Source organism: Galeopterus variegatus, unplaced genomic scaffold (assembly GCF_000696425.1).
Source record: "Galeopterus variegatus unplaced genomic scaffold, G_variegatus-3.0.2 Scaffold2018, whole genome shotgun sequence".
Taxonomy (NCBI): Eukaryota; Metazoa; Chordata; class Mammalia; order Dermoptera; family Cynocephalidae; genus Galeopterus; species Galeopterus variegatus.
Genome location: NW_007728129.1, coordinates 237,503 through 261,756, shown reverse-complemented (window position 1 = coordinate 261,756; position 24,254 = coordinate 237,503). Strand labels below are relative to the sequence as shown.

The 24,254-nt window shown below is 36.4% G+C and overlaps 1 protein-coding gene across 2 annotated transcripts in view; it reads right to left on the bottom strand.

Moving 5' to 3' along the window:
- Nucleotides 1-2,120: 2,120 nt before the first annotated feature.
- AMMECR1 (Alport syndrome, mental retardation, midface hypoplasia and elliptocytosis chromosomal region gene 1) overlaps nucleotides 2,121-24,254 on the bottom strand; it is a 115,287-nt gene continuing 93,153 nt past the window's right edge. For both annotated transcript variants that reach the window (XM_008580100.1, XM_008580101.1), the window contains 4 exons: nucleotides 20,289-20,403; nucleotides 6,208-6,298; nucleotides 4,710-4,806; nucleotides 2,121-2,422 (listed from right to left, as the gene is read on the bottom strand). In XM_008580100.1, coding sequence (XP_008578322.1) covers nucleotides 2,308-2,422; nucleotides 4,710-4,806; nucleotides 6,208-6,298; nucleotides 20,289-20,403 — 418 coding nt within the window. In that variant the 3' untranslated portion in view covers nucleotides 2,121-2,307. The remainder of the gene's footprint in view (nucleotides 2,423-4,709; nucleotides 4,807-6,207; nucleotides 6,299-20,288; nucleotides 20,404-24,254) is intronic.

Below are 24,254 nucleotides of genomic sequence, written 5' to 3'. Positions count from 1 at the left end.
ACACATATATGTATGTAATAGATCATTTCTTTAAAAAAAACTAACCATAAGTTCACCCAGGACAAGGAGCCTGTTGAACTGATGAGATGATGGATAAGATGGATTTCACAACAATATTGGTCTACTTTGTCTCTCTTCAGTTTGCTTGTTTTTTTTTTTTTTTTTTTTTTTTTTTGCAGCAGACAATATCATTCAGCTTGTGCTCAGTTTCCCTATAAGGGCAAGAAAAAGTTTCCATCAGGTAGCCACTTGTTTTTATACTGAAAGACTAATCTGCTCCAAAATGCTCCCAAGTAAAAACAGCATGATTCAAAATCCCTTTAAGCCCAGCACCTAACTTTTTCTGACTAATCTCTAGGTTCAATGGAACTGGCTACCAAGATTGCATTTCAGGCTAACAAGTGGCTTCTTAGTTAAGGCATCACAACTGAAAATGGTTATTTCAGCAATGGATGAAGGAATACCAACAAACTTCTAAGAACTGTCATCAAAAACAAAAGCAGTTTGCTTTGCCCCAGTGGCAAGCAGAAGGGATTCAGCCAATTTTCTCACAAACTAGGAAAGGATTTTCGAATTCTGAACTAGCAGTCTGTTGCTTATCACAGCAACTATATGTATAAGTTATATCATTTCAATATTCAGTGACATTTCTTATAGTTTTAGAATATATATTCTGCAGCATACTTTTATTCATCACTTGATATATTTCTTGTTTGAAAAAATTAAATATATTTTCATATATATGTGTGTGTGTATATATATATATATATATACACATATACATATATATACACACATACACATACATACATACACACATATATTTACTACCATAAAGTGAAGGTCATCTTATGTACAACCCTCCTATTGACATCAGTAAGTTCTCTTTGTATGCATCATGGGAAGACTAGCCCTGCAAATGAGTTGGGCTCTAACTATAGATATATATCAGATATATAAATATGTATCTGAATGCCAACTCCATTTCTACAGGTGTAACACAACATCTTATCAACACAATAAATGTGTTTCTATCAAAAGTATGTAGTGCAGAAAGAGATTCAAACTATTTTATAGTATCTCTAAAACTCTAGTATTGTCCCCATGATAGACAAACATACATACCTGAAATCATGGCATATATGAACTTTGTCTCACTAGATTATCTTTACCATATCTTTAGATGGTAGCTAAAATTGTCTCTGGCCAATCATGAAACCTAAAGCTAACAAATTTAAATTAATATAAAATAGACAAATGTCTCTTTTTGGTTTTTGCTCAAAATAAATTTTTTTCAGCTTAAAAAAATACTTAAGAGTAAGGAATTTATCTAATCTGTTGTTTCACATATAGAAACAATAGAATTTTACAAGAATATTTCTCTAAATTGCCTTTTCTAACCCCTCTTAATTCCACTTAATTATATTCTTTGCAAAGGCACTAAATTCTGTATCTGCTTCCTTCCTAATATTTGCTGCTCTTTAAAATGATTTCTGTAGCCTATATGAAAGGTAGTTTGTACTTTCTTAAAACAGTGTTTTAGTTTGTAAATTGGTTCTATAAAGTGATGAGGCAGTCTCTCCTATCTGTTGCTAACCAGCACGGTAAGCATAAATGATTTCTCACTCTCTGTGACAAGCCCTATCATGGACTTTCAAATGTTTGCTACTAGAAATAAAGTTCATATATTTTAACCATGGGAAAAACATATACGCAAAGAGTGAAGACCCAAATACTAAGCTCTCATAGCAAAGTGAATATTAGACAAATTCAAGAATATACAAATACCTGAATTTGATATGCATTACTCCCAAACTCAGCTATCAAAAAACAACTATCTTAACTGAGGAAAACTAAAGATAAACCTAAATAAAATACTTAAAAACTGCACACTTTCTTCTATCCACAGTTGAAAGAAAGAGGAAGGAAGGAAGGAAGGAAGGAAAGAAAGGAAAGAAAGAAGACAGAATGGAAAGCAAGGACAGAAAGACAGAAACCTGATTGAGAAAGCAAAGCAAAATTCTACACAATATTGTAAGGAAAGAAAACCCAAAGGTTATATATGCTGCAAAAAAAAAAAAAAAAAAAAAAAAGATCTAAAATAATAAAACAGGATCTTCTTAACAAACGCTGTTTTCCTACCCGTTACCATGATGATCTTAATTGAGGATGTCAAAGCTTCACCATGGCAACGGAAACTATCATCATAAAATGGTACAGTAAAAGAGATAGCTAGACCAAGAAGGTGTAGGGTCTCCTGGGAAGAGGTCTGCAGAGAGGCCCAGTGACTGGTTGTGCGGCTCAGTGTCAGGAATAATGGTTGTATGGCGGAAGGGGATGCCCAATGCCATTCTGAAAATGATGATGCTGGCGATGAGCAATGTATTCAGCATAGCTCAGGGTCATCTTTTCACTACGGTACCTGAAAGAAAGTCAGGGAAGAGAGAAGTGAACATTGAGAAATAGATGACACGTCATTGTCAGAACTAAGCGGGACTTTAGAGAAAATTTTATAGATCGGGAAACAGGCCCAAAGAGAAGCAGTGATTTGCCCAGTGTCACCAACCTAGTAAGTTGGAAAGCTGCATCCAGTGCTCTTTCCACTCTAGTACTCCTTGTTTTTATTGTTTTATTCTTCTGGCAATTTACCCCCTCAGCCCCAGTTTGCTAACAGGAAGGAACAGGGGAAAGCCAACCTTTTGCCATTATGTATGCATCTCCTTCACTTGACTATTCTTTAAAGATCTCCCATCCTTCCTTCTTTTACTATTCCTATGCTGTCCACACATCTACTTAGGTCTTGTCATTAACAACAACAACTTTTCTTCATCCCGGTATCCCGAACCCTCTCTTTCCCCCCACGTCTAGCTTTCTTTTCATTGCCACATTTCCCACAATAGTAATGTGTATTTTCTACCTTCAGCCTCCATCTCACACTACTCCTTGCCCCAGTGCTCCTTGGCTTCTGCTGCCACTCTTCCATGGAAACAGCTCTGTTGAAGGCTGTCCCTGATTCTGCTTGACCTTTGCACTATGATACCACTCACCACTCCCTTCTTGAAGCCCTCTGGTCCCATGGGTTCTCCCTCTGCCTCTGAGACTGCTCCTTATCTGTGATTGCTACTCCTACCCCTGCCTTGTAGGATTTTCCTGTTTCTATCTTCCATTCCTCTGGCTCTATACTCTGTTCCCCTCAGTGAACCCTATATCCTTCAACTATGATCTCTTTATAGATGATCCCAAAGCATCATCTCTAGCCATGAGCTCTATACACATATATTTTCAGTGACCTGCTAGACATTTTATATAGATATCCCAAGAAGCACTTCAGATCCAGAATCAGTGCATAAACCTAACGCCCCTCCTGTGGTCCCTACCTTGGTTAAAGGGATGACCTTGGTCCCTTTGATCTAGATTAAAGCCTTGATTTCCTTACTTCTAAATGTTGACTATGTCCTTTCATTTCTTCCACAATATTTTCATATCTGTCCCCACCTTTCCTCCCATCCCATTGCCAGAATGCTAGTTAAGGCCCCCACTGCACTTCTTTTAGATGATTGCCACAGATTCGTAGATAACAGAAATGCTTCCTAGCTCATTTTCCTGTTTCCAGTTCCAAGCTTATATCCCCCCAAGTCCATCTGTTTAAAATCCTTCAGTTCCTACCAATTGCCTAAAGAGTCAGGTCCAAACTTCTTAGTCTGGAACTTAAGACCCTCCTTGTTCTGATCCAACCGACTTTCTAATGACCACCTTCTCTAAGAACACTGAAAGACCACCTTAATCGAACTATTTCACATTCCTCAGAACTTGTTTGTACTTCACCACCTACATGCCTTTACTTGCAAGGTCCTCTTTAAGGGACTTCCTTTCCTCTCTCACTCTCTACCTGTTAAATATTCTACCATTCTTCAAGCCCAGACCTATATGGACTTCCTCTTTGAAACCTTCTGTTTTCCCCCACCCGCCTGAATTCCTCTTTACATACTTTATCATCTTACATCATCCATCATATTCTGCCTTATATTAATAATTGTTTTGTGCATGCCCTTCTATTCTCCACGACTGTCAACCAGCAGGAACAGATATGCAAGAATTTTCAAATGTATAACTCAGAGCTGAGAATAGTCCATTTTTAGACTACAGGCCTTCAATCTGGTTTTATGAAATTGAAATAAAAGGAAACTGCAACCCATTTTCCTACATTATTTAATATTTTCCTTTTAAAATAAGTATCCCTATTATTCCACGCCAAAACTTATTTAGCATTTGCGTTTAGCTAAATTGTGTTTGCCTGCAAGCTCTCATGGTACACTTCTGCCACTGCCAAAATTTGAAGGTTAAATTAAAATTTGAGGACTAGTTATCAGAATCCTGGGGTTCTGCTAAGCAATGTCAAAAGCTAGCCAACAGCTAATTCAGGTACTTTCTCCAATAACATAGTCTAAAGTCTCAGAGAGCTTGCTCGTACAAAGCCGGAGTAATCACACAGAGCTAAAGATGGGAAGGATGGGCTCATACATCATATGGGCTTTACTGCCAAGCAGAGTTCCATTGTATCCACCCTTAGTATGGCCCTGCCATTCATTCCCATTATGTTTCAGAAAAGAGAAGCAAATATAATTAGAGACACTAAAGAAATCAAAGGGTTATAGGCATACACGTCGAAATGTGCCGGTTAGACTTGTGCTAGAAAATGCCTTCTGTACCTGGTCAGTTTTATGGTTTTCCTGAATTCATTAGTAATTGGAGCTTTGTATCCTCCTTTCCTCAGTAAGGAGTCTATGGTCTGAATATGGTCCCATCCTGTGGAGAGTTGACCAGATAAAACATAAGTCAAGAACATGTAATAAGCACCTTTGGTTAAATGCAAAATGACTTTGTAGAGGTCAGCTATTATTGTCACCAAATGACATCAACTCCTTTGGTCCTAAAAACAATCATACAGAAGAGCTAAGATTTTATCCTGTACAGAAGCAGGTTCATCACCACACACCTTAAACTCTAGCTATCCACAATGTCTAACAACATTGGCTTCTTTATCTCAACCACATTCAAAGTCAAGGAGCCTAAGAGGCTGGCAGGAACTGCTCAGTCATGTCTCTGTAAGAAACCACAACCACTTTACTTTCCTCTAACAGTGACATCTTTATAAAAGAGGGAGAAGCCTAAATGTCATTGTGCCAAATCAGTAGTATTTAGGACTCCCACACTACCTTATGGTAATTGCTGTTCCTAATGGTATCTTCTATAATCAATCAAGTATATTTGTGTATAATAATCAAGGGCATTATTGGTATACTAATATCTGAGGCCCTCTACCTCTTATGTATGCTTTATGAAGTCAAAGATACTGCATGATTAAGACATTTTCTAAAGCAACCCAAACAAATTTTTAGGTAACTGCCTTAAAGATTAATTTTCTTGTTTGAGGGTTTAATAATATTAAATCTTGCTGTTACATATCGCACAATTATATAAACAAACATGGGAAAACCAAATTACAAATGCTTTCTGATAAGAAGAAAATTTCCATAAGACAAAAGAAAAAAAGACAATCATTTCAACTACCATGAAACTAGAACTTAGTGATGGCTAAAAATGACAAAATACTACAGAGTGAAAAGTTACTTTGTGTTACAGGGTTGGTTCATAAAGGTCTGTGTTATATCTGTGAAACAGGAAAATGTTTGTTGATTGGGAAGTGTAGACCAAGTATATAAAACTCTAATACTTCATGTATTTTCAATGCTCCCAATCTTAATGGGAAACCTACAATCATAATATTAGCAGAATGAGTGATGGCAACCACTAAGAATGAAACATTTGATATTGACAATGACAAGGAACTATGTGGCTGTCAAAGAAAATGCTGGTTTATGCTACAGCACAATATAATATAGGAAAATGGCATTTCAAATTAGTAGCAAACTGTTACCTAAATTGAAACCCAACTTTTACAAATCTTTGCTTTTTTGAAAATATACATTTATGTGTTTATGCTGTCAAACTTCAGTGCAGAAATTCAACTTCTGTGTGACTAAATCACTGATTTGATACAGACATTGCAGTGGCAGTGATGGAAGAGTCATTTCTAATCATTTGACACTGATCAATTATCAGACATAACTGCAAGGTATTGCTTTTCAATCTGTATATTTGTTTAAATTATTCACCAGATCATATGAAATAAAGTACGACAATGACCTTGCTCCTTTGCAACCTCTGGTAGGTAGGTGGCGGTGCGTTTTGATCCTTTTTCATTGATGAATTCTATTCTAATGCCATGTACACCCACCTGAAAGAAATTGGTAGTTTTATTAGTACAGTCTTCTTCATAGAATCAGAAAGAAAAGATTATAATTCAACTTTCAAGAGAATGCAATTCTTCCTTTCCCCTTGTTCTTAGAAGGACATATCAGTTTTCTTTTTCTAAAGCTTTGACTTTGGATTTGAAGGCCGTTATGATGGCCATGGAGACTGAAAACACTGATTTGCACATGCCCAACATGCGCTGGGCTATGCTATTCTTTTGGAAAACTGGAACAGCCATTCCAGGGCTGTGTGTAGAATAAGACAGTTGATGGCAAGAATCCTGCCCCCACTCCCAAATTGTGGCTCATGACAATAAGGAACTAGGCAAAGGAAACTGACTTCAAAGAGAGCAAACAGCCATCCTATTTTGCAGGTGCACTCACCACTTCAGATTAAGTTCCAAAACTTCCAGTGCTGACCCCCTCCCAAGCTGTCTAGTCCCTTTAAAACCTTGAATTGTATGTTGGCAAGCAAACACAGTCAGGTAAGACTGAAAAAAAAAAGTAATAAAAACAACCAGATCCTACATCATCATCCAGTACAGAGAGTATTTCTAAAAAACATATTATGGTTTAGAGTGGGCCAGTGGCAACCTCTCCCTCTCCATCTACACCACTGCCCTCGTGCAGTGCTGTTCAACTTAACAGCAATAAAGATTTCAAATCACTTCAGGGCAGGGTGTTTTTGCACATTCTCTTTATACTAGCCAGAGACCACTGTAACTTTTTTATGTGAAACAAACTTTTGGTGATGCCCGAGAAAAGGTAGTCTATGTAAGTGTGGGCAATTTCTTGCTAATGTTTTTGAAAAGTAATGTGTTTGTCCTTTTATTAGCATACAATCAAAAGATATTTGACCTTCCTCCTCATATCTCACATAGAATAGTGTATAGAGCTAAAGATCATTAAAAGTTCTTAACTTCTTTGTAAACATTGATAGTTAAAATGAAATTTCCAAAACACAACAACCCATTCTGTTCTCCCAAATCTGTGGTTGCCTCAGATCAGTGGTTCCCAAGTAGAGTGTCAGGTTGTCCAAGGTACTGGAGGGAAGATGTAAGACCAGGTAAACATTATTACCCAGGATGGAGGCTTCTTATCCGAGCAGGTGAGTGAAGTCATAGACCTTTATTCTTTCCATCTGTATGGATGTAAAGGTCTACAAGAGGAAAAGGGGTCAATGAAAACCTCTTTTGTTTCTTCTGCCTGAAATTTTCCAATTTTTCAGGGAATAAAAAGTTCTCTGGGAAATCCATTTTATTTTTTACCCAGGTCTTCACACATTCAGCCATTAGAGCCTGTCAGATCTTCTGAGCAGTTTTTGTTTTTTATTAAAGCATATCTCTGTGGCTATTTCTTTTATCTATTTAATATAAGTATTCTTATGAATCTTCTTTGGCTAAAAATGCAACCAGGGCAGCTGTTTAAAAACTAACACAATAAGGCCTCCCATACCCTGTGGGAAATGACCATGGACAGCTGAGAAGAAATATGAATGCTTGGCTATCAGGCAATTCCAGGATAAAGGACATCTACTAATCTCCCCAGTGCCTGACATAGTACTGAGACAATGACAAATTTGCAACATTTTCTGTATACTGACTTCCTGATCAGTGACTTTGAATTTTTTTCCTTTGACAATATCAGATTCTTCATAATTTGTTTTTTAAAATATACAGTGTAAGTAATTTATGCTCCATCATTCACTGAAGTGAATTTTGATTCTTCTACTCTATTTATCAAAAATCTGTCATGTTAAAATTGAAAAGAATTTTAGTGTTTATTAAGGTGTCTAGTCAAAATTGGGAGAGGAAGAATGTCTCCCTATTTGTGAGATGAGAATGTCAGACGAAATCAGTGATATTTAACTGGCATGGGGTGGGGATGGGGCTGTAAAATTTATCAGAATTTAAGGGAGGTTTCATGCTTCAGCAAGTAAAATTTAAAAGAACAACTCCCCAGGTGATTTTTATTCTAGCTGCACTAGATAACCTCTAATAACCATTCTAGCTCTGACAAATTGTGGCTACGTATTGAAAAAAAAAGTGATTTAGGCAAATGGGGGGTAATTTAGACACATAATTCCTTTCTTCATAGGAGTACATTCTGTGTTCTTCAACAAAAATGTCAGAGATTTTAAAGCCTCATAATTTACAATTAAAAGAGGTTAAGACTAATTGTAGGCTATGTGAATATCTTAATAAAGCTGCTTTTATATATGTGTACACACACACACACACACACACACACACACACAAGTATATATGTGGTTAGACCAAAATCAAAGGACATGTTGACCAAAATAAAATTCCTCACAAATAAGACTGCTCTATTTACTTTTGTATTTTGAGAAGGACCACTATCAAATTTGATAAAATAGGAGAATTTTGATTTTTTTCTTAAGTACCACATTTACAACTTTTAATTCCTTTTTGGGTTCCTATGATTCTGAACAGTTGAAAGCCTCTGTAAATTGAACTGTAGGTATGGTGATTTTAAAGTGATTCCTTTGTGAGAAATAACTTTTTTCATAGGTCAAAAACATACTCCAGAAAGCAAAGCCAAAACCAGAGTGACTCATTTTTTCAACTAGTAGAATCAGAAGCATGGTAATAACGTTCTTAACAGAATCAAAGCATAATAGCTTTTTGTCACCTGTTGAGCAACAGCATTTTCTTTATTTCTAGATCCACAGACGCCACCAAATAGTCATACTGCACAATGAAAACAGGAGAGTGGAAAATGGCCTGCTGTGGAGAAGGACCGATTATGGCCAACCTGTGGAAATCACTGGGTTTGCAAATTAAGTCATCTCCACTGAAATGAGCACCAAAACTAATTCCATATTGCTCCAGGGAGGCATCTGTCACAGCTGCAACTCCAAAATGTAACCCTCATGCATAATAATTAAATCCTCCCTTACACAGACTGGAGAAGCCTTTGGCCCAGCAGCATCCCAAGGGACAAATGCTATGGTGGCAGTTATCAGCTAGGTAAGAGATCAGCTAACCAGAGAACTGGGATTCCCTGAAGCAGACCTGCTCTAAAACTCTATCACAGTAACTTTATATTTCTAAGGATGGATTAGGAGACAGCATATGGGAAAACTATCCTACCAAACATATCTCTAGCTAATCCTACCACTGTCCAAAGTACAGCCAGGTGGGAAAAAACTAAAGTCTTGCAAATCTAGCCTTATGGGAGTCTGCAGGTCCTTTTCAAAATTATTAGGTCTGAGAAAAAGAAATGCTTTCAAGGTCCATTAGCTGTGATAATATTCTTTTAATCAAGACTGTACTTTTGCTAAGCAAAGCTATAAATCAACTCGAATCGTAGTAAATTAAATGCAGGACTTATAGATAAGAGGATATGGAATTAAACAGAGCTGTATCTGTGTGTGCTGAGAGAACATTAAGACCAATTCAACAGATTCCTATTTCATGCTAAAAAGAAAGCCATATTTATTCTGAACCATTCCATAGCAAGTGATTTTTATTAATGCTATTATACAATCTTTTGTTTTTAACATTGTTCAGAATGATTAAATATCAAGATTAATGTTAAGACCCTAAAATATATCATAATTATTCTGGGGTTGATTATCCACTTTGGGGATTGTGGCATCACCATCTCCACCTGGCCTCGCCATCTCCACCTGGCCTCCACCGCATCCTCTTTCCTCTCTTGTCCATTTCTCTATTTGTTCACTCCTCTATCAGACAGCATGTGGGCACAGAAAGAAGAGATACATACAAATTAATCAATTTTGCTACAAAGTAAAAGGTTTGGTAGGAGAAGAGATTATAAATAATGGCTAAAATGAAGCTTTGAGACTGTCTACAGATTTCATTTATCCTCGTTATCTGGTCCCTTGTTAGAAATGTGGCATCACTTAAAACTATTATCCTCTAATGCAGTGACCCTCAACACAAGAGCATTTTTTAAAAGTGCCCTCTCCCACTCCATTATAATACATGGCCCATATTATGTGTCTCACAATTGCATAGTCAAAGCTTAATATACCCTAGTCTGTCTATAAGGCAAGTGTTAGTCCTGTAATCCACTAGCAGCAGTACAAAAAGGTCTCACTCTTATTTGTGAATCTGATCAGCAAGGCAACAATCTGAATATGCTGAAATGTGAAAAAGAGTCATCTGGCTAAAAGCAGAAATGAGTATAAAATGTGCTCTGGCTAAGATGAGTAGGCTCCATGCAAACCTTTGACCATTTGGGTCCACAATTACCTCCACAGTCTTGACCCTCAAAGCTAAATCTTCCTGTGATCACATCCTGGCAAAAAGAACCAATGCCCTTCCTCAGGTGACAACCTGCCTTAGTAAATGCCACAATCAGTCCTACTCTTCCCAATTTTTAGAACCAAATGCTGGTTTTCCCTGTAACAATATGGCCATGGCTTACTTCACCAATTTTCAGGGAGTTCATCTTGAAAAACAAAAAATATCAGGAGGTCAAAGAGTCGAAAGTTGTTTGACATGTCTTTTTGGATGAACTCTTTTGGCAAAATATGCTTTGCAATTAACAAGGCAGCCAGTTACTGGCCATTCACATAAGGCTGACCTGCCAGGCTCAATATGCCAGTCCCATTGAATTGAATGAAAGGACTCTGTTCCTAATGAGAGCAGTTCAGGATGTTTGGCTCACCCCCTAACCTTCAGAGGCAGCATCCCAGAAAACACGCGTGCTCTCTCACAAAACAGCCCTGGGTACCACGGACAGAAACAAACAGTGCATTGGACTATCCATGGGTCTGACCCAGAGTCTGGCGTTTCTTATATTCTTAGGAGGAAAAAAACCATATGTGCTATTTCTCCTAAAAGCACAAAACCCACAGTGTGGTGCATTCCATACTTGCACTCATCATCCCACAGTACCTTCTGCCCCACCCCTGCTCAGCCTTCTGAAAACAGTGACTCTTCTTTTCCCCAGTAAAACAAATTAAACATAAATAAGGAAAATACTTCAGACTTGAGCTTATTCCAAGTTTAACCTCTTGAATAATTCTTCTTTGGGCAAGAAAAATTAAGATTTTAATCAGAGACTGATAACGACTTGTACAAATCCTAATGAAACACTTCCCCCACACCTGATACTACGAAAAAAAAATTTAGAATATATATTATCTAGATCTGCCCATCAAATCCTCACAGTCATGACTCTGCATTACTTCAATCCACCCACCAATTGGGGAAGCAAGTCTGACGTTCTGAAGGTATCCATCTGATTAACACGATCCCTTCAGAATCTGGCCAAATTGTAAATTTTGAAATAGTGTTGCTGCAATTCAGCATTTTTTTTCCTCAGTAATTTTTACTTTTGTAAACCTTAAAAATTGCAAACATGAATTATCTTTTCCTGTTTATAAAAGTAGTACACACATATTACCAAAAGAAAAAATCCCTTTAGAAAAGTATAAAGGAGAAAATAAAGAGGCCCGTAATCGTAGTACGGAGATAACTCTACTAGTACTAGAGATAGATAACTCTTAAGTGACTTATAAAACATTTTTCTCCTAAACCAGCTGAAACACCACCAAGGACTATATTTTAAGCTGTTTTTATTCACTATCTGACCAGTTCCTGTAGCTGTCCTTGCTTTCAAATATCCTTTGAGAAGCCTTTAGAAGCAGAAGAAATACTAGAAACATAAATCAAAAAGAATAATTGATTGCAAAGCCATCGCTTGGACATGAGTAACCTTTTAACATATTCTACTATAAAATCTCTGCTTCATCATCTACCTCAGCTGAAGTTTTTTTTTTTTTTTTCTTTTGTTATTTTGTGAAAACAACCTGCAAAGGTCCCTTTGATCAAAATACATATGTGCTGGTCTTCTCTAAAATCCCTGAATATTAGTCACTTTTAGCTTAAAATTAGTCCAGTCTCTGTGAACCAATTCTTGGCTTTTGCAGAGCTTACCAAAGGACCAATTAGCACCAATTTTGATTCATGTAGGAAACTTAGACATCTTGTCTATCAGGAACACAAGCCTGCCAATTTATTTCACAAAGGCCACTGAACAACAATCTGATAACATTTATTTTAACTAATAGCTGACACACAGCTCTAAAATACCTGAACTACCTAATAATCACCCCCATGAACTTTTAAAGAATTAGTAAGATTTTAAATAAAGTATGGCTAATGAAGAGGTGCTTTGAAAAGTTTTGAAGCCAAACATGTTTATACATCATTTGCAGTGAAAGAAACTGTTCTTACTCTAAGGCTTTGCAGAGAACAAGTGACAGCTCAGAGTGCAATTAAAGGAAAACAACCAATTCTCTGTAACGATTAATTATAATGAGCATTCCAAAAAAATTGCACATCCTGAAGCTTCCCAAGGAAAGTTCAGGCAACACAGGTGACCTTTAAATAAAAAGCCTGCTTTTCATCAAAAGTTAGAAAAATGCATTCCTACCATTTTAAAAAAAGGAATGAGGAAGGGAGTGAATTTACAGACAAGAAAACTAAAGTTATAAAGTTTTCTCAATATTTAGAGATGTGACTTAGTTTACTTTCCAAGGCTGGTGGGGAGATGAGGGGAGTCACCTCTTGTCAAACATACCTGATATGAAATAATGTTGTTTGTCTGATAAGAAATTAAGAAAAATCTTATTCAAGTTAGAACTGTCCATTGAATATCTGACTCAGTGCAGTTTAACTCAGTCTGCAAAAGAGATTTGTTCCTAAAAAGTTACATGTGGGTTGAATTTACATAAGTAAATTAATCTTAAAGTCATGAGGAAGACAATAAAGAAGCCCTATAGTGAGTCCTTCTGCAAAGCAAAATATCTATTTATAAAGTGAATAATCACTCCTTCCCTCATGTGTTACTTAATTTGGATTAAAATATATAATACTGACTTAATACAGGATGATACAGAAATAAAATTATTAATGGCTTAGAATATTTTTCTTCCTAAAGAGAATTCTTTTGTGAAAAAGAAATATAGAACGCACAATTTTTAAAAATTGGACTATTTTTCATTTTTGTTGCCTACATTTAAGCTGGCAATGACCATTTTAAAAGTTAGGGACTTCTTAGGACTTCTAAATGGCTAGTGGTGATTCATTCTGTGAACATAAAATGAAACAGAAGCCATTTTTAAAAAGGGAGTCAGTCACAAAACCACATTCTGTCAAAAGTCCAGAAAGACCTCAGGTATTACCTATGCCAACTTTTTCAGCTTCCAGGTGAAGAAACTGAGGTCCAGAAAGGTCACAGAACTGGGCAGTGGCAGTCAGGAACAGAACCCAACTTTCCTCATTCCCAAAATTCAGCATTCTTTTTATTAAATGTTGGGAATACACACACACACAGGCAAAGCGTACATGAAAGAATAGACTGTAAGGGAACCAGACTGTAAAGGAATAGACTATAAAGGAACTAGAGAAGGCACAGGAAAAGAGTTTGTGGATTATGGGGAAAGAAGCAGGAAAACTTCCCCTACCACACAACACACTGGGAGGGAAGCAAGAAGCAACCAGAGGAGGCCTGAGAATGGACTGAGCAGCCCATGTCACTAAGGGCACCAACAGCTGGCAGAATTTTTACATATTCAATCACCTTCTAAGATGTTACTTTGTATGACTTCTTTCCTCACTAGGAAATGTTTCTTATACATTGACTTGTTGATGCACAGCAAATTCTTTCTAGATGGCCAGGAAGCATGAAGCGTTCCTTTCCCAATGCTCCATGGCATTTGAAAAAACATTTAAAGTAGAGCATCAAGACAAAGATTAAAAAATAATAATGATAGTGATGTCTTATACAAAAATCTCAAGGTCCCTGGGAAAATACGGTAAAAAGCATTTTTTCAGATACATGAAGCCCATATTTTTTAAAAAGGTGGAAATCTTACGTTAGAAGAGAGGAAAAACATGGTGTGCGTCATAGTGGGGGAAAAATAACGGGGTTGGGGGGAACAGAACATATACAACTAGAAGTCATTTCACTTGGTCACTTTGTGAGTCATGCTAACCATCTGTGTATGAATGGGAACTCTGTTTTCAGTGGTACATTAAGAGGAGCTAAAAAAAAACTCCCAGTAAGCCTTCAAGGGGGGAGTGAGGGTGAAAAGGAGCACATTACCTTCTAAAATATATGGAAGATAATGTTGGTAGCCAATTTATTCATCTCATCTGTTTACTCTCATGAAGGCTGTTACAAAGGTGCCCTATTATTAACTGCAACCAAATACGTCAGAAATGGAGCTGTGATGGCTCAAGAGGTGTGCTTTGGAGGTTGCTTTTAAAATGAAGTGCAGCTCTCTGTGTACCAGGAGTCCAGCAAGGGTAACGTACAATGGCAGATGCTTTGGTACTTTAGGGACAGAGCGACACTAGGGGTTTGTGGTCTAGCTTTATAAACCAGGGACAGATTTTTGGCATCACACAAGAATCATGCTGGCCAGCCCCACCCAGCATGGGTTGATTTCATGGAAGTGCTGTGTGCTAAAAAGGAACAGTCTGTCTTAGGACCACAATGTATTGTCCAAGTGACAGCTGTATAGACAAGTGAGATAGTGATCCAGGGAGCTAGACATAAGAAAAAGTGACTTATGGCTGGTGAAAATGTCTTTAATCTGTTGAAATATGATCTAAAGGCCTACTTTAGGATACAGAAAATATTTCTTCCTTATGCCTTCAAATGGTCTTGTCTCTAAAACACAAAAGTAAAAGATGCCTGACTACAATTTAGAAAATATTTTTACTTCTGTCAGCAAATAGCTACATTAGCTCCCACGAAATCACTGGTAGCATACTTGCTATACAAGTTCTTCCACAAACAAAAAGCTTATTCATTTATATTATCCTGAAAATGAGCAGCTATGAGATGACACACCTAGAATCACCTCTCAAGTCAAACTCCAGCCATTGTAATGTCATTGGTTTTACAGCCTTTCAATTTTTTTTTTTTAAAGGACATATGGCTCCCAAACAGTTTAACTATACAGGTTCTAGGCCAAATGTCATTTTGGAGGGCTCCAACATGCTGCATGAGCTTTTCTTTCTTTCTAAAGCACCATGTCTGTCAATCATCCTGTCATTCAAAATTAAGATAATGCTGTCAACTGGAGAACACAGAACAATGGTGATAAGTTTTTGTTTTTAAACACAAGACAGATCATGTTGGATTTCTCCCTAGGGAAGCAATTTTCCTCATTTAACAACCATTTTAGCCTTGCAGCTAGACATCCCAACTTATCAGTTAATGAATATTGTTCACAAATTATTCACTCTTCATCCTTCTCATACCTACCAGGGCAATAAGTAGAACACAACGTGGGCAATTATCAGCAATTCTGGAAAGGGTGGGGCCACTGCTCCAGTTTATCTTTATAGACTTTTATGGATGGTTTTGTTGTTTTTAATGACTATCCAGATTCCTTAAGAGGCTACCTATAGACACTCAGTTTAAGTGTTGTAATTACTGTTTTGACGAAATATAACATGTGGAAACATTATTGATCATTCTGTCAACTCAACTTTGACTTGAAATTAATTACATCCACTAGTGAAACCATTTATCAAGCATTCCTCACATTATAAGACAAGTATTTTAGTTCCTGAAACAAAGTCTGAAGTAAATCCTACTTTCCTACTAATTTCCATTATAAAATTAGAGAAATGTTACCAAAACAGGGTTCTCAAATAGACTGAGTTAAAAACCATGAATGGAAAAGACAGTAAGATGGTAGCCAGTCCTATGGCAGTTCATTTGTTTCCTGATCATCTGAAAATTAGGTGGCTATTACCACCATTCACATTCCTCATCCTCATGACTACAGGGATGTCTCTCTTGTTAGTGAAGTTACCTACCTCTAGACTTTGGGACTTGTAGACTTTGCCCTCTTCCTGCTTTGATGTGGGCATTTTCATCCCTTTAATTAGGAATTCCATTGCAGTAACACACTTCGCCAGTGGGAGTCAACTCTCAAACTGTACTTCCGCCAGAAAAGCCCTACGTTAGAAGCTTCTGCTTATGTAAAACATAATTATCTGTCTTCGACTTTAAAATTCTCTTAAAATTCTGTAATAATCTCCTTGTTTTCCCCTGTGGCATAAACATATACAAGACTTTGCATTTAAGGTTAAAATTAGATATTTACGGTGAATAGGATTTTCGTTTTTGGAGGAAAAGTTGTACCTATTTGACAGTGTGAAATTTCTCAAAGTGAAGCATATACTTGCATAAAATAGATTGACTTCTCAAAAAGAAAATTTGCAATATACATAAATAACTTACATACAAAGATAAGCCATAAACAAAGACTTCCCTATAACCTTCTTCTTTTTTTGGTCTTTTTCCGTGTCCGGCAATGGATCGCAACCCTCAGTGTCGCCCCCGTACCGGACCGGGACCGGCAACGGGATCGCAACCCTCAGTGTTGCTCCCGCGCCTCGCTCAGCCAGTGAGCGGGAACCGGTCTGTATGTGGGATCCGAACCCTTGGGCGGGAGCGCCGCCGTGCTTCCCAAGCGGCACACTATCCAGTGCGCCACCGGGCCGGCCCCCTATAATCTTCTTTTAAATAGTGACTGTATATTCAATATGATCTCAGTTCCATAACCAAATATGTAGATTTATTGATACAGAGACACAGATAAAGAATGGAAAGAAATATTCCAAAATGTTAACAGCAGTTAGCTCAGAGTGATGTGATTCTGAATGACTTACATTTCTTTCTTATACTTTTTTTAATTTTTAAAATGTTCTTTAATAAAATTACTATCATGGAAAGTCAGTGTGTATGCACAAAATTTATTTTCCATTTTTTCATTGTGGTAAAATACACATAAAATTTACTGTTTTAACAATTTTAAAGTGTACAATTCAGTGGCATTAAATATATTCATAATGGTGTGCAACCACCACCACTATCTAGTTCCAGAATTTTTTCATTACTCCAAATGGAAACCTTGTACCCATTAAGCAGTCACTTCCCATACACCCCTCCCCCAAACCCCTGCCAACCACTAATCTGCTTAATATCTCTATGGATTTGCTTATTCTGGGTATTTCGTATAAATGGAATTACACAGTATATGGCCTTTCATATCTGGCTTCTTTCACTTAGCATAGTGTTTTTAAGGTTCATTCACACTGTAGCATTGATCAGGACTTCATTTCTTTTTATGGCTGAATAATATTCAATTGTATGGATATACCATATTGTTTGTCCATTCATCTGATAAACATTTGGGTTGTTTCCACCTTTTGGCTATCACTGCTATAAATATTCATGTACAAGTTTTTGTTTTAATACCTGTTTTCAACTCTTTTGTGTATATACCCTGGAGTGGAATTGTATCAATACATAATTCTTCAAAAATGCCTTTAATTCTACTTTAGCCTGCTATGTTTAAAGTAGCAATGCTTTTCCAGAATTATTAAGGATAAACCTTAGAATATCATTCCAACAATAATACCATTCCATTTTCAATCACTGACTGTGATACATTTTTTAAGACCAAATCACATTCTTGTACTCAAAAATGTAATTTCACCCTTACTCTTTGGGAATGAGTTTCTCTTATGCCAAATACTTGAAACAGTGATGAACTAATTGAAAAGGACAGTCTTTTCCACTTGTCATATCATAGTCATTCTAGCAGTACCTAGTTCACTTTCAAATGCTTACATATTAAAAGTACAAAAATATATATGTGCATATTTTTTGCTTAAACAGGAATGCATCACTTAATAGACACCAATATTTAAGCCCTAAGGAATATATTAAATACACAATGCCAAGTAGAAGCAATCTAGAATCTTCTAGAAATCCAAACTGGCAGATGGATATCCCAAAGAGGATAAATATGCCCTGAAAGAATCCACAGTACTAGTTCTTAAGTGCTTTACTTCCCATCCTTCTAACAGAAAGCTGATACATCTCATGAACATAAAACCCCAACAATATCAAGGTTAATTTTAGCTACAGACAATGCTTGAAGTGGGCTAAAGACAACAGGGATATACTCTGTGCTTACCCATACCTATTTAACAGCTGTAAGATTCTCCCATGTTTCCCTCCCCACAAAAACATGCACCCACATGTTTATGCAATATGCATTTCTCTCTCTCTCTCTCTCTCTCTCTCTCTCTCTCTCTCTCTCTCTCTCACACACACACACACACACACACACACACACACACAATGCCAGAACTGTACTTCCAACTCAGTGGCTTCAAATAAGGGTAGAAGTGTTTCTGCAGCTCGCTCATCCCTTAGATCTCAGGCTTTTCCCCTTATCGTCACTCCCACTCCCACCACTACACAGATAGCATCCTGCAATCCAGAAAGCAGATATAAAATTCTGGCTACAGAAGAAGAAAAAGCAGCCTTAAAACAGTAAAAGAAACATCCAAACTGTAATATATTTTTAATAAGTAGGAGGCATAATTTGGAATCATTTAAAAATAAAGTACTTAAAGTTCCATAATATTGGTAGATGTCTCTTTAAAAAAAATCAAATAGGAACAACAAACTTGTAGGAAACAATAAAGTAAGATATTTTAATTCTAAAAAGGTTTTACATATCCCAACTTTGCTAGGATCATCACTATCAATTTATTTTATTTCTTCCTTTACAAAAATTCTAAAATGCTTTCATATTCTGATAATGCTTCAAAAAACCTTACCACAAAACCCAGAAGGAACTCTTTCATCCTACTCTCTGCAGAAGTTTTTAAATAGCTCTCGCATAACAACAATAATTTATATCATAGAGATTTTTTCAAATGAAGATTAAGAATTTTCTAATTGTCTTATTGTGTATATGGAAAAACAATCTCAGTGGAGTAAATTGTTCACAGTCTCGCAAGGAATCAGGGCAAAACCAAAAATAAAATTCAAGTCCAATTAACAGTGAAGACAGTGATCGTGATCTGTCCACAAGGCAGAATATCTCAGTTACCATGGGGGATGGTCTTTCAAAAACAACAGTAGAATCAAAACATGTTATATCATAATGATATGGTAATGCCATTTATAAGTGTGTGTGTGTGTGTGTGTGTGTGTGTGTGTGTGTGTGTGTGTGAGAGAGAGAGAGAGATTGAGAGAGAATGCTATGTACATCACTGAATTCCCATTGTTTCATTCTCATAGCACTTATTTCTCTTTACTTTCTAGTACATTTTCTCTCTGCTACTAGACTATAAGATGCTTTACAGTGGGGGCCAAATTGAACACTTTTGTACACGTAGCAAAGTGCCTGGAATACAGTAGGCATTCAGTAATATGGGCATTCATGTGTAAAATTTCATAGACCTACACTCAACTACCTCCTCCCAAGTACCAAAGCAAATCATGGTGAGAACCTTTGAACTTCATTAACCAGCCAACCTCACATACTAAAGAATAAAAATATGATCAATATAGGCTACTCTGATAATGGCAATGCACAGAGATATCCTAGATATAACCTTAATATTATTTGTTAGTGTGTTTAAGTGCATAAATAAATTAAGGTGGTCAAGAATGAATTAGCATTTTTAACTCTAACTAACCAACACCCTGTTATTATCAGGAGCTGATTTCCCTATTATCCTAGCTAACTCTTGCTTCTTGTTTCTGAGATGTATCCTCTGGCCACCTAATTACTTGGTGGCAGTTATATCAGAGTACACCAGAATGGAAATAAGAGGAGAAATAAATTCCAGTCAGCCCTTCTTACTACTTATTAACAGCTTTTATGAGGTGCTCTGGTGAGGTAGTATGATAAAAATGAAGACCAAATTCATTTTGTGGATTATAACAACACATGGCACTTTTCCCTTTTAAAAACTCCTTTACTCGTATTTCATTGTTCAACTGTGAGGTTTATTTATTCATGTTACTGTCAACCTCTGTTACAATAGAGAATGAGCTGAAAGAGTTATTTTCTGGACCTCATTTTTAACATCTACACAGGAGTTACCTTCATTTTCCTTTTAAAATTTTCTATAGTCTTACCTCCCAGTCCAAATAATCACAGACATCTTCAAAGTTAGTGAGCAGAGACACTGAGCAGAAAAGCCGTGGCAGCTCATCCCTTGTCATTGGGGGAAAACGGCTATCTTTAAGGGCACTGTTGAAAACAAAGCAAATATTAAAGCAATCACTGGACATGAAAGTTCCTAATTTCAAATGCAGACAATCATTTGAAAAAGGTAAAAGATTCAAAAAGAGTCAGTAAGGTGTCAAAGGTGCCAATAATCTTCAAATGTATTCAAAGCCCCCAAAGATTTTAGAACTAATCATCTTTTTCATTTAATAGATTGTGTTTAATAGCCAGTCCTGTGACCACTTCAACTGTAAAGTGAAGGATCAGTTGCATTTCCTGTACAGCCATTTCCTGATGTCTTTCTCTGTTACTTGTAGAATATGAGAATGTTTTATTTTACTTTTGAGGAGAACAAAAATCAGACTAGTTGAATGTTGTGGGAAGACTTCTGGATCTAGTGCTGGTGGGAGTTAAAATATATAGTTTTAAAATTTTTTATATATATATACTAATACATATATAAAATCATATTTTTTTAAAAAAAGCTTATACTGGATTGGCTAGTTATCATAGAACAGCACTCAAAGAGTTCAAAGGAAGATCAAAATTTCATTTTCCTCAAGCAAAAAAAAGAAAATCAAAGAAAATGAAAATAATCATGCAAATTATAGATTAAAAATACTCTCACAAAGATTTCAGGCCCCCTATATAAAGGATAATTCAAGATATGACTCAAAAATTGTGAAACTACAGGAAATAGGGCTAATCTAGGAAATAAAAGTATGATTAGGAGACCATTAATCACATCAATGGATCTCTGAGTACATAAACTCTGATTGGATCCTGTAATCAAGTGTAGTATGTCACAGTGCTAAGCTCCAGAAATACCCCGCTATAAAGGACAATATTGTTGGAAGGCCATAATTCTCCTGCAACAGTATAACAGACAGAAAATACACAAAGGCGCGCGCGCACACACACACACACACACACACACACACGCACACACTTTGTGTTCCTTGTACTTTTAAAAGAAACCACTTCCTGATCAAGAAAAACAAACACACCTCTGATTGCCACCACTGGCATTCACACCATCCATTTTCAAATGTCATACATAGCAGCCAGGCTCACAAAATGTTTTCACAGATTAATCCTGAGAGGTTACAAACTTGGACCCTACAAACTGCTTGGGTCATAACAAAGTTCCATGGCCTTTAGAAATCATTTAATTCCTTTTTCAGTGACTTCCTCATTGCTACATTTTCTTTTTTTCAGTTTTGCCCATCCCTTCCTTTGCATTCTGAAACTCACCGTGTTTGTATTTTCAATACATTTTGGTGCTCATTCTATCCTGCTATACGAAGAAAAATGCTTATAGGAAGATATAGAGATGTCATATATTTATAAAGTATAAATGTTTTTCCCATTCAAGGAGCCAAGATTATCCAAGAAAATCAGGAAATCTGTGATAACCCATACTCTGAGAACAGCATTTCACTATTTTATAATTTAACATAAATTTCCTATGGTTTGGCTTCTCTATTTTCCTACTGGCAAATAAAGTTTTAAAAAATACTTTTAAGTTCTCATTCAAAGCCAAGAAAAAGACATATATGTGTGTGTATACGCTCCCCCTCCAAACCACACACACACATATTGGGGAGAAGTTGTAAAACACAGACCAGAAGAATCTCATGCATAAAAAACAAAAAGCCAACAACATGTTCAGTTTTCCTGTTAAAAAGGAGAAAAAGAAAGGAAAATAAGCCTTATAACTTAGAATAATACAAAATGTCATTTTTTAGGGTTATAGATTTTTATTATATGGTAAAACTTGCATAACATAAAATTACCTAATTTTACCATTTTTAAGTTTACAGATCTGTAGGATTAAGTACACTCACATTGTCGTGCAACACCCTCACCACCACCCATCAGCAGAACTTTTTTATCTTCCGCAACTGAAACTCTGTACCCATTAAATACTAACTTCCCATTCCCCCCTCCCCAGCCCAGAACAGAAAATATAATTTAAAAATACTTTTAAAATTTCAAATAGTTATGGTAATACAGTCGCTGATGTTTTCTATATATATAACAGTTTTATTCACATATAATTCACGTACCACAAAATTTACCTTTTTAAAGTATACAATTCAATGGTTTTTAGTTTATTCACAGAGTTGTGCAACCATCACCACTACTCAATATTAGAACATTTTCATTGTTCCGCAAAGAAACCCGGTACCCATTAGCAGTCACTGCACATTCCTCCCACCCCGCAGCTCCTGTCAACCACTAATCTACTTTCTGTTTCTATAGATTTGCCTATTATGAAACATTTCATATAAGTAGAATCATACAATATATTGCCTTTTGTGTCTGGCTTCTTTCTCTTAGCATGTTTTTGAGGTTTCATTCGTATTGTAGCATGTATCAGCACTTCATCCTTTCTATTGCCTAATAATACTCCATTGCATGGCTATACCACATTTTGTTATCCATTCATGGGTTGATGGACATTTGGGCTGTTTCTACTTTTGGGCTATTTTGAATAACACTATGAACATTCACATACAAGTTTTAGTGTGGGATCTTCAAGAGGTTCATGAAAAGACTGTGCTACCTTTTAATTCTTTCCATGAACTTTATGAAGTGCCTGCATATGTTTTCATTTCTCTTGGGTATATAGCTAGGAGTGGAAATTCTGGGACATAAAGGTAATTCTATCTTTAACTTTTTGAGGAACCAACAAGCTTTTCCACAACAGCCGCACGATTCTACATTCTCACCAGCAATGTATGAGGGTTACAATTTCTCCATATCCTCACCTATGCTTGTTTTGTCTGCCCTTTGGATTATAATGCTAGGCCTTCTTTAATGAAGAGCTTTTTGTATCTAGCTCTAGCTTTTTCATTAAAACAATACACATTCTGAAGTTATCATACAGCTAATTTTTCAACACTTTGACACAAATTATTTTGTTTACTTTATTTCCTAGCAAACCAAGGAAAGGTAAATTTTAGCTCAGTGCAATTCAAACCATTTTAAATCAATGAAATTTTCAAGTACCTAAAATGTAACTGAGGATCAGGCTAATAAGTTTTTCTTGTGATATGGAGCCTTGCTGCTCAATCATTCTAGCCTTTTTTTTCTTTTTTTCTTTTTTTTATGATATTATCTATTCAAACCTTTTTTTATTTTACTGATAAAACCCAGGAATTTAAACTACCTTGCTTTGTGTATTAGTCCATTTCTGTTGCTTATTAACAAAATGCATGGAACTGAGTATTTAAAAAGGCAATGAAATTTATTGCTTACAGTTTCTGGGGCTGGGAAGTCCAATGTCCATCTGTTGCTGGCAACAGTGACCCAGGGGTCTCATATTGCAAGATGGTGGAAGTGGAGAGAGCAGAGACAGAAAGAGAGAGAGAAAGACAGACTCTCCTTTTAAAGTCCTCAGAAGTACCCTTTAATCCATTCACTACTACACGGTCCTACAATCCAATCACCTCTTCAAAGATCCACCTTTCAATTACCATGATAGGATTTGCTACCCTCTTAATAGTCACAGTGGGGGCTAAATTTCTAATACATAAAACTTGGGGAACACAATTCAAGCTTCAATGGATTTTCGGGGGACATAATTCAATCCACCACACCATGCCATAGAAACCAGCAAAGCAGACAAACACAACAACCAAGAATGCTGGGGAAATTATGAAGTAACTACTGAGTTGTCTTTATTTTCTTGGACACTAGTACAACTTGTGAAGACTTAGCAAGGCCCAGTTTCCTGGGAAGTAAAAAAAATTGCATTTGACATTTTGATTATAAAGTATCTTATGAGGTATAATGCAAATGGCTCTTCGCTGTGGGTCCTGACCTTGACTCTATTTTTCTCAAATATAAAAATTATTGGCTAGTGTGGA